This window comes from Cebidichthys violaceus, unplaced genomic scaffold (assembly GCF_023349555.1).
Source record: "Cebidichthys violaceus isolate CVI_PGR_0920_01 unplaced genomic scaffold, fCebVio1.0.p SCAF_3, whole genome shotgun sequence".
NCBI classification, from domain to species: domain Eukaryota; kingdom Metazoa; phylum Chordata; class Actinopteri; order Perciformes; family Stichaeidae; genus Cebidichthys; species Cebidichthys violaceus.
Window position 1 is genome coordinate 6,473,958 of NW_027176483.1, and position 10,370 is coordinate 6,484,327.

A 10,370-nucleotide genomic window follows, 5' to 3' on the forward strand; every position below is an offset into this window, starting at 1 on the left:
CTGCTACGTTATACAAACGACAATGCAAATCACCTCATTATACAGCGTCATTGATGAGGCTAATTAGTACCTCAGTTGGTCCTCTCGTCATATTTCCATTGACCAGAGTGACAGGTGTTGTTAAATCTGTCACCGCTCATTAAGCACAGGCAGACGAGAGAGATTTACACTTTTTAAGACTCTCATCAGCAGCGGTGTCTCTTCACGAGGTCACCGCGTGATGACGACACCGGTGAGATTTTATGAATGAAAGTTGACTACTCTACTGATGACAGCGTGTCAGTAGAGTACGTGGGCGTAGACACGTGCATGAGGCCTGAGGATGAGGAGGAGGAAGGTAGCCTGACAATAGTTCAAGTCCTGCACTTTTCATTGTGTACTTTGTTGTAATTTGATTGTAAATCCAAGGTATTTTTACTGTAATAGTTATCCTGGGTGGCATATATCTCTTCTGCAAAAAAACATAACACAAACTTATAAAAGACACTTTATTCCAAGTATGCACTTACAAAAGTTACAGTAAAACATCTCCATAGAAAGCATCTTAAATCCACAACTGTTCCGGTGTCTTTGCCCGAGTCACATTTAGCTCAACATTATTTATTTTTTAATGTACAAAAGTCCAGTAACATTGAAGGACTCATAAAAAAAAAGAAGCTCTCAGTTCAGGCACACAATCCTGAGGAGAGGACGCTGCAAAGAGCACCCGACTCTCCGCTGAGTGAATCCAGTGGTCCCAAGTCATCGGTCCATAAATATCAGACAGGAATGATACAAAATGGGAGACCTGCTTCCAGCTTTTAAAATAATAGTTGAAAAAAATCTCTTGGCTGTCAGATACAAAACATTGTATCTCGTCAGTCAAACATCCACAGATGCACTTTGTTTGGATTCACAGTTCTGAAGTGGCAATGACCAAAGTATACAGTATCTATTACAACTATATGATAAATACTGACGCTCTCCTCCGATACAAAAACAGTCCTCTGTTATACCATATTGTTGCTCTCACCAATTTTATCCACCAGCTGAAAGAGAATAAGACAACAGTGTTATTTATAAGCTGCAACTTGTACAACTCATACTGAATCAGACAAAATAAGTTTAAAGCTCAGAAGAAGAAAAGGAGAAAAAAATCATTTGAAACTACTGAAAAGAAAGTTTTCCCTGAAGGCGCAATGAGACATTAAGATAATTACATCACTGATAACTGATCCTGGACTCCAACAGTCTTCCCTGACAACAGACTCATTGTGTTCAGTACAACAGAGACTCTGTCCTCAGACTGTCAGCACTCACTCACACGTTGGCTTTAGTTATCGTCAGCACAGTATGAGAGAGAGGGCTTCTAAGTTCATTTGTAATGACGTCAGTATAGCTCCAACGATAACTTTATGAATGGACAAGTTGAAAATCAGTACAGAAAGTCAATCTACAACTATTTTGATCATTTATTCATCATTTTGGATATTTTTCAAGCACAAATTCTTACCAAATTCTCCGGTTCCAGCTTTTAAAATGTGAGGATTTGATGTTTTTTTTAATGTATGATATTACTATCATATCACACTGAATATCTTTTGATTTTGGATGACAGACTATATGAATACACCACCTCAGTAACAACATTTTATTCAATGTATTTTCTACCAAACAATGAATAATAATGAAAATAGTAATTTGTTCAAACCCTAAAAGTGAACTACTAAATTCATTTTTGTAACTTTTTGTCTTGGCGGCCTAACTTTTGGGACAGCAGTTTGTAAAGACAGTGTTCTAACTGTCAAACATCGTGTTGTTGTTGCAGCTTTTGATACAAATGAACACATAAAATAACGGAAACAGAGACGAAGGTGACTAAATATTCTGTGTGATGAATCAGCCGTCTGAAGCGAGTTTAAAAGCCTGCATTCATTTAAACGGGCATTCAGTTTTCGGCTGATTGCTCGATGTGATACTTACTGCACTGATCCCTGGTAAACTGAGCAAAGACCCGAGCACAGGTACCCGTCTCATGAAGCCCACCGCCACCGGGAAGAACCCTCTGTTAATGAGAGAGCGATGTGAGGCCAATAAATCACATTGATTCAGGATATTGATGGCAATGAGATTTAATTTTCTTTCTGTTTGAGCCGACCTGAATAAGAGGAAGAAACCGTAGATCTCCAGAACGACTCCAACGATCGGCCAGCCGATGAGAACCACCAGCACTCCTCCGAGGAAGAAGCTGGTGGCTTTCACTTTGTGTCTCTGGAAGAAGAATCTGAACGTTCGCTCCAGGCCGATGACGAAGGACAGGCCCGAAACAAACAGGATCTGCACAACGAGCAAAGACACACAACGTGACCGCAGGTGAGGGAGATGTTTGACTGTCATGCGACGTGATAATCGTCTCATTGATCAACTCACATTTCCAATGGCGAGGAGAGCTTTATCAAAAAACAGCATCATCCCAAAGAAGAGGAAAAACACACCGAACCCCGTCAGGCCCATCCCAATTTCTGTGAGAAACAAAACAGTTATTAAAATATGTGGTAACATGAAATAAACTGTTGGTGAGATTTCCATGAAGAAACCCAGCTAATAAGAATAAATATGTAATACAAATACAAAAGAATGTGTGAATAATTGTATAAAAACATATATGGATTCCAGTATTCAGGAGGAGTGCATTGGTCTCCATTCAAGAGCAATATTGGGTTTTCTAAAAGATCTTTGCATCTATGTGACGAAGTACATTTTTCTAGAATATTCAATATACAACGAGAGATGGCAATATCAAATATATCAAATCAGATACACTGTGATAGATCATGTTATCTATATTGCAAACTCCTAATTCAGTGTTTAATGCTGAAACAACAGGCTAATTGTTAATTCAATTCCCATCAATAAATGGTTATCAAATAAAGAAAAGGTAAATCGTAGCACTTGCTTGCAATTCCATTGTGGAATTGAATGGAACAATGTTTAAACTAGTGACGTAGGTAATTGATGGTAACTAATATGTTAATGGGTTGTGTTTTAATAAATAGATTATAACAAACTAATTGATAAAGTGAATGCATATAAAGGGAAGTATATTTTAATAAAATAAAGGAGTTATTTCTCAATTTAAAACCCTTCACAGTGACGTACAGCTACATGACGTAACTACAATCTCAGCCAATGGTGTTTGAGCTGCTAACCTCATATGTTCAGCTCACTAACCGGGTTTTACGCAAAAAAAAAAAAACAACGATAAAAGACACGGAAAAACATCAACCGATCTTACTTTGTGAATCCGTGAGTGAAATCATTGTGGCGGCAGCAGGAGATAAATATTTATTAAATAATTAAACAACACGGAGCTCGTGAAGGCTCAAACCTGCTGCTTTCCGCCGTTAGAACAGTAGCAGCGGTGGAGGCGAAGCTATAGCGGTTCGTTACGCCACGTCGTCCGGAGACACGCACGTATTCTACCGAAGATCGTCTATGTTACAGTGGTTGGTCCAGCACGTGGTTGTGTTTCTGCTCCTCAATGTTGTCAGCACAACTTTAACGTACTTTTACTTTGTGCTACTTTTACTTTACATTGGTACTCTATGGTTTTCTCTATCACTTTCATTCTGTACATTGCACGTTATATTCTTTATGTCTTTCTTTTTGCAAAACAACTGTACAGCTCTTTACAAAAACATAGATGTATTTTGTAATATTATTATAAATTATTATTGTATATCATTCTTATTTTTATTGTACATGTTTCTATTTTATTTTTGATGTTTCTTGACTTTGCAGTACTTGCTTTCTACCTTTTTTTACTATGTTTATTGTTATGCCCCAAAACACCAAGACATATTCCTGTGAAAACCTACTTGGCAATAAACCTGATTCTGCATTTTTCCTGCATTATTTTGTATCTGACAGTTACAGTTGTTTGTTACTTTGCTGGTTTACAGTAACTGCAGAACGTATCAGCTTAAAAAATATGATGCACTATTATAGAATATGCCTCCCTGACATTATATAAAGTAGTTAACATTGTCTCCTTCATGATCAGCTACAACATTACAAATGCTGCATGTATATTGATGTACAGTATAATGCTCTGTTCTGATTATTTTGAGTGCAGGACTTGTATTTCAGTACTTTATTTTTAAATTGTAGTGTTGCAACTTTTACTTACTCTAAGACAAAGATCTGATCACTTCCATCACTGGTCATAACGACAGATTTTCCATTAGATAGGCTATGGATTAAAACCAACCCAACAGAAAAAATATTAAGATCTAGTCAGACCAGTACTTAAGACAGTACATTTTCACATTACATTTAATAAAACTCCCACTTAAGTGTTTTATCGGCAGTAGGACTGACACTTGCACATGAAATTCTGCTGTTGACAAATTCGCTAATTAATACAACATATTAACAACATCTACTGCTGCTCATAAAAATGCCAGTTTCTGTTGTGTTCTCTAAATGCAGTTGGCTACATCTCCAACAGTGAAATCACAGCACGGGTTTATGCATTTGAATGTCAAAGCACTTTGTGAACTCTGTTTTTAAAGGTGCTATATAAATAAACGTATTATTATTATTATTATTATTATTATTATTATTATTATTATTATTATTATTATTATTATTATTATTATCATTATTATGAGTTGGGACCATGGACATAGTGTGAGAACTGGATTCTGGCCTTTTCATTACTACAATCACATGTGTAAAAACACACTGTAACATTAAGTCTGAGATCCTTCACAGTCTAGAGGTTGTTAACGGTCATAGGTAAATAGATTTCTAGCTTTTTAAACAATGTCTGCTTTTAAACACATTGTGATGTATAAGATTGCACAAAATAACCATATATAATATGCCCATTCAGGGTCACAGATGGATCCAAAATGTAGCATGTGTTATTACAATAATACAATAAACACGCTGAGTGTCTGATAAACCTCTGACCCTTTCTAAGCATGGGCTGATTTACCAGTTAAAAACTGAACCTGTTTCTTAAAATACCTAGAGATTCAAGCAGAGTGAGAGCTCTTCACATTTTTAAAGGCAGTACTGGTCTGCGCATGCACGTCCGAACGTTTCTGTGCGTCACAACTGCGCAGTGATTGCGCCATTTAACACATTGATTTAAGCTTTCTGTTCGTCATTCTCCACATATTTCACTAAAATATGCATCTAATGTTATTGCTCACACAATATATGTATTTCATTTTTAATGTTGCCTTAAATACGGATACTATTAAGAACACTGCGTGCCTTATTCTCCCGATGTCAGAAAAGAACTACAACTCCCAAGAGCCCACGCGATAAGGAAACGTTTCAATTTCAGATTCAGAGTTTGTGTCGAAGCAGAAGATCTGCTCTAAGATAAAATACGCTGCGTGTTTGCAAATATGCACCGATTTGAAATCTGCTTTATCAAGTGACACGTTTTGGTCTCACCAGTGAGCCATCATGGGGACTGGTTTTGCTATTGCTCTGGTGTTTGTCGGATGCTGTAGCAATGTGGTGTCTCTCGAGCTGCTTGTAAGGTCAGTGACGACCTGACTTTCCTGTTTCCACAGTTTTAACTTCGCACTGTACGAGTGTTTGTTACTGTATCCAAATGTGAAGCGTATCTGTAGAGCGATACATTCACACATTAACAGAGGTGGAAAGTAACTACTAGGGTCCTCATGTAACTGTCATTAAGTAGCTCTTTCTTCTACTTGTGTAAGTTCATGAAATGCTCTGAACTGACTGCTACACTGTTGCTATTTTAAAGTATGATAAGAGACAAGTTAATTCATCTCAAATGTTGTTGTTTTTTAGCCAAGATGTTTGATATATATTGAACATATTTGTATAAATATACAATATAGACGACTGTATGTTTAGTCCATATGGTAAAGCAAAAGTAATACATTCATGACTTAAATAGAATAAGGACAAATGGGAGATATGAAGTAAAGGTGAGTGCAAAGTTCTGGTGATTTGATTATTATTTTGTATTATTTTATGGGATCCTCATTCACTTCTGCAGGGAGCTAATGAGGTATGCATGCCGTTAGGCTACAAATAAACTGTTTTCTTTTATCTTTTTCTACATTTTTCTTGTTTCGATCCAAAAGATATTCCTCAGACAAGTGTGAAAGTAAAAAAAAAAAAGGTCTTGCACCAGTATCTTTGCCTATAAGTGTGCACACTTGCTCCCTCTTTCCTCATTAGCTTCTAATCGTCCTGGGTGTCCAAATAAATCAATACAATTGTGAAAGCCAAGGTCCAAAAGAAAAATGTTAAATAGAGAGAAACAAAGCTAATCTTAATACAACACTACCAAATCAATAACAACACAAAACTATCAACAATTTATAATACACTGTCCCAATTATCCAACAGAAATGTAAACACATTGCCCTTGCCTGTTTTAAAGTAGTCTGTGTTTTGCAACTTCATAATTCATAATGAAATCACTTTAAATCTTTTAAATGTGGATATTTTCTGTTGTTTTGTCCTTCAGACAGTTTCCAGGATGTGGCAACATAGTCACCTTCGCTCAGTTTTTATTCATTGCATTAGAAGGTTTCATCTTCGAAACACACTTTGGGAGGAAGAAACCAGCGATCCCTGTAAGGTAAAAACTCTTCGATCAGGGTTCGAACTTCCTGCAGCAGAAGAATACGTAGAACGGACGCTAAAACAAACCTGTAATTGCCTTTTTTTCCAGTAACTATGTGATCATGGTGACCATGTTCTTCACAGTCAGTGTGATCAACAACTACGCTCTCAACTTCAACATCGCCATGCCGTTACACATGATCTTCAGATCGGTAAGAGCTGTTGTTTCTCCATCACCTCCATCCATCGCCTCCACCTCGGTGTGATCCATGCCTTTTGTTTCTTTGCAGGGATCGCTGATCGCGAACATGATTCTGGGAATAATTATCCTGAAGAAAAGGTACGCCAGCTTCCTGTGACAACAACAATACTTCAGAGCTTGTATGGATGAAGACAAGTCTGCAGGTTTCAAAGCGTCAAGGTTGATTGTGTCTCTCTTTCTTCTTCTTCCCCTGCAGGTATTCAGTGAGTAAATATCTGTCTATAGCTTTAGTTTCTGCCGGTATCTTCATCTGCACCATCATGTCTGCCAAACAAGTGGTGAGTCCTCTGCAGAGTTGCTTTATATTTCAATATAACAATGCTTGATGATTAAGTGTCTTTAGTGTCAGGTTTTTACGCAGTAATTTCGTCAATCCACGATTATATTTGTCTTTAAATACGCCATGTTGACATGTACATTTTTTTTAATGTATTTTGTCATTTTGGTTCTGCAGAATGTGGCCAATGAGGGATCAGAAGAGCAAAGCTTTCATGCCTTCATGCGCTGGCTTATAGGTGAGTTTTCGGGTGCCAAACACTTCATATTAACATGTCAGTTGGAATAGGAGTCATTTTCATTAACAATTTAGCATTGCTAGCTAAACTAAAGAGAATGTAGCTTTTGCTTGATAAATGACCATGAAACAGCAACATTAAAATGATGCCGTACAAGTATTTTTATTTGTTGTTGTCGTTGATTTCTGTCAATTCAGGTATTGGCATGCTGACCTTCGCTCTGCTGATGTCTGCGAGGATGGGCATCTTCCAGGAAACGCTGTACAAGCAGTACGGAAAACACTCCAAAGAAGCTCTCTTCTATAATGTGAGCGTTCTCTCTGCTCCGACATGCAGGACTCTGCATGCAAGATTCAGACGTGATCAGGGGAAATTCAAAGCTTTATTTGAGCTAGGAGGAAATATTCCCTCTTGGGCATAAATTATCACTTCAACAGCTGTTGATCTTTCTCCTGTCTCTTTGTAGCACTGCCTGCCTCTGCCGGGCTTCCTGCTTCTCTCCACAGACATCTACAACCACGGTGTCTACTTCAGTCAGAGCAGTGAGTGCCAACGATTCATTCAGGAGAGCGAACGCTTTGTCTCTTTACTCTCAGATGTAAATAAACCTCTTCTCTTTCTCTTTCTCTTTTTCTCTTCTCTCTCTTCTCTCTCTCTTTCTCTTTCTCTTCTCTCTCTCTCGCGCTCTCTCTCTGTCGGTCTCTCTCTCTCTCTCTCTCTCTCGCTCTCTCTCTGTCTCTCTCTCTCTCTCTCGCTCTCTCTCTGTCTCTCTCTCTGTCTCTCTCTCTCTCTCTCTCTCTCTCTCTCTCTCTCTCTCTCTCTCTCTCTCTCTCTCTCAGCTCCTACAGTTGTTCCTGTGGTTGGAGTCACTGTGCCGCTAATGTGGCTCTACCTGCTGATCAACGTCATCACACAGTATCCTGTAAAACAAAAACAAAAATATATTTATTTTTTTGTTCTGTAGCAGTTATTACCTTATTACTTATTGATGCCCAACCTCCACAAGATGATAGAAATAACTGATTTCTACTACTGCTCTCAACTGGCGAAGTAGACACATCCAACATGTGACGAGAGGTTTGCAAGTAAAAACAAAAAACTTCAGTTCACAGTAACGAGTCAAGAAGTTAGGGCTGCAATCAAACTCCAATGCTTTTGTTTTTGTTTTAGTTTATTGATGAGGAATTAAATGCAACTTTAGTTTAAATGGCAGGTTATTTTATGTTCTCACACTCTTGTTACAGACTTTAACCATTTTTTTTCAGGTACGTGTGCATTCGCGGTGTTTTCATTCTCACCACAGAGTGCGCCTCGCTGACCGTCACTCTGGTGGTGACCCTGAGAAAGTTCCTCAGCCTCATCTTCTCCATCATGTACTTCCAAAACCCCTTCACCGAGTGGCACTGGGTGGGCACAGGGGTGGTCTTCCTGGGCACTCTGCTGTACACGGAGGTGTGGAGCAGCGTGCGGGCGGCTCTGCGTGGACCCGATGTCAAGGAGAAGAAGGCAGATTAAAGAGACAGAAGAAGAAGAAGAAGAAGAAGAAAGGACTGGTGGTGGAATAGAAAACAGCTGTGTTGGACTTAGAGATCGTTATTGGTTGACTATTCCGCAGTGATTTTATACAGTTGTCATTTAGTTTAGGGCGTAGTAAACCTCTCTCTCTTACACACACACACACACACACACACACACACACACACACACACACACACATTATGCAACAGTTTAGAAGATGAGGCTGGTGACCTTCTATATTTTCTTTGCGTTAGTCTGTATTTAGGACCGCAGACAGACAGTCAGCGACTAGCTGGTTAACATAATAATCATTTAGCAGCTAAAGAGACAAATATTTCCCTCCAGAGTTGTTTGAGACCAAACACAGAGCTCAAAGAGAGGGAATATTCAACTTACATTCATCAGGTGGGCATAAACACGACTCCAAATGAATTATATTTATTTCAAACTTTTGAAAGGGAGAATTTGCTTAAAGGTTCTCTATACAATATTCAGAGTTTTAATATAGCAGCAAACAACTATTTACAATGGTTGTCGCAGAATAGATAAACACAGTTAGCTCTTACAGTAGTGTTGTTGTTTGCACTGTTAGCACCGTTAGCTTCTAGCCGCCGGCTAGCTGTCGCCATGTTGAGAGCCGTGTGGAGGCAATACTCTGAATTTTGAATTTAGCACCTTTAAAGTAAGTTTATCGATTTGGGCTTTGATTTGTTGTTTCTGATCTTTCATGAACCAATTGAGATCAGCAGATTAATCGATAATGAAAATAATTGTTCAATGCAACCTTACTGTACTGCCCCCAAGTGGCCAAAAAATGCAGCTCTAAAAACTTTAAATAATTAAAATGAAACAGTTGGGCGCTGTAGTTTCTAGCAAACGTTACTCAAACTGTACTAAGTAGAGCAAATGCTCTGCAAATGCTTTGGGACTATTTTCAGCCGTGGATTAATACACAATTAGTGCACTAATGAGTATATACAGCAGCAGGACGTGTTTATAATTGTCTAAAAATAAACTGCAGTGCCCAAGTTCATCAACATGTCATGTGGCTCATCAATGAGTTTTTATAAATAAATGGAGCTCTACAGCACAGAGGAACAAGTTGCATCAGACTCTGGCTCCTTAATATACAACTATAATAATTTAAGAATATAAATGGAGAATATAGAATATCACCAACACTATTCTTTAACTTTAGTACCTCATTACCATTCACTGATGCAAAATCATGGTGCAACTGTTCTTTTGTCTTAACATTATTTTAATATTTATTTTCTTAATGTGACAGCTAATTTCCTCAATATTAGCATTGATGCTAATGTTCATCAGTATAGGATTACAGTGAACACAATAATGCGAAGCTGAATACACAAAATACTATTGTATTATATGAATGTTTAAGGTGCTGAATCAGGATTATTTTGAAACATGAATGTACAGAGGGATAATTTATGGAGATCATGTTGTTG

At 38.0% G+C, this 10,370-nt stretch overlaps 2 protein-coding genes across 2 annotated transcripts; one reads left to right on the forward strand and one right to left on the reverse strand.

Annotated features, from left to right (window-relative positions):
• Positions 1 to 501: 501 nt before the first annotated feature.
• On the reverse strand, positions 502 to 3,388 carry golt1bb (golgi transport 1Bb). The gene is made up of 5 exons (XM_068723243.1): positions 3,275 to 3,388; positions 2,410 to 2,501; positions 2,138 to 2,316; positions 1,963 to 2,044; positions 502 to 1,028 (listed from the first exon to the last, which is right to left on the reverse strand). The coding sequence occupies exons 1-5, from the start codon at positions 3,297 to 3,299 to the stop codon at positions 990 to 992; spliced, it is 417 nt and encodes a 138-aa protein (XP_068579344.1). The 5' UTR covers positions 3,300 to 3,388; the 3' UTR covers positions 502 to 989.
• Positions 3,389 to 5,328: 1,940 nt separating this feature from the next.
• slc35b4 (solute carrier family 35 member B4) lies at positions 5,329 to 8,997 on the forward strand. Its single transcript, XM_068723911.1, has 10 exons — positions 5,329 to 5,540; positions 6,509 to 6,622; positions 6,716 to 6,818; positions 6,897 to 6,946; positions 7,065 to 7,146; positions 7,323 to 7,383; positions 7,581 to 7,690; positions 7,850 to 7,925; positions 8,223 to 8,298; positions 8,649 to 8,997. The coding sequence occupies exons 1-10, from the start codon at positions 5,464 to 5,466 to the stop codon at positions 8,896 to 8,898; spliced, it is 999 nt and encodes a 332-aa protein (XP_068580012.1). The 5' UTR covers positions 5,329 to 5,463; the 3' UTR covers positions 8,899 to 8,997.
• The last annotated feature ends 1,373 nt before the right edge of the window (positions 8,998 to 10,370 follow it).

Excerpts from the sequence above, each read along its gene's own strand:
- golt1bb (XM_068723243.1), bottom strand. The coding sequence starts at position 3,299 with ATGATTTCACTCACGGATTCACAAA. Across the intron at positions 2,317-2,409 it reads CTCTCCTCGCCATTGGAAAT|ATCCTGTTTGTTTCGGGCCT; the intron begins GTGAGTTGATCA and ends CTCGTTGTGCAG. Across the intron at positions 2,045-2,137 it reads GGTTTCTTCCTCTTATTCAG|AGGGTTCTTCCCGGTGGCGG; the intron begins GTCGGCTCAAAC and ends TCTCATTAACAG.
- slc35b4 (XM_068723911.1), top strand. The coding sequence starts at position 5,464 with ATGGGGACTGGTTTTGCTATTGCTCTGGTGTTTGTCGGATGCTGTAGC. Across the intron at positions 7,147-7,322 it reads TCATGTCTGCCAAACAAGTG|AATGTGGCCAATGAGGGATC; the intron begins GTGAGTCCTCTG and ends TTGGTTCTGCAG. Across the intron at positions 8,299-8,648 it reads CTGATCAACGTCATCACACA|GTACGTGTGCATTCGCGGTG; the intron begins GTATCCTGTAAA and ends ATTTTTTTTCAG.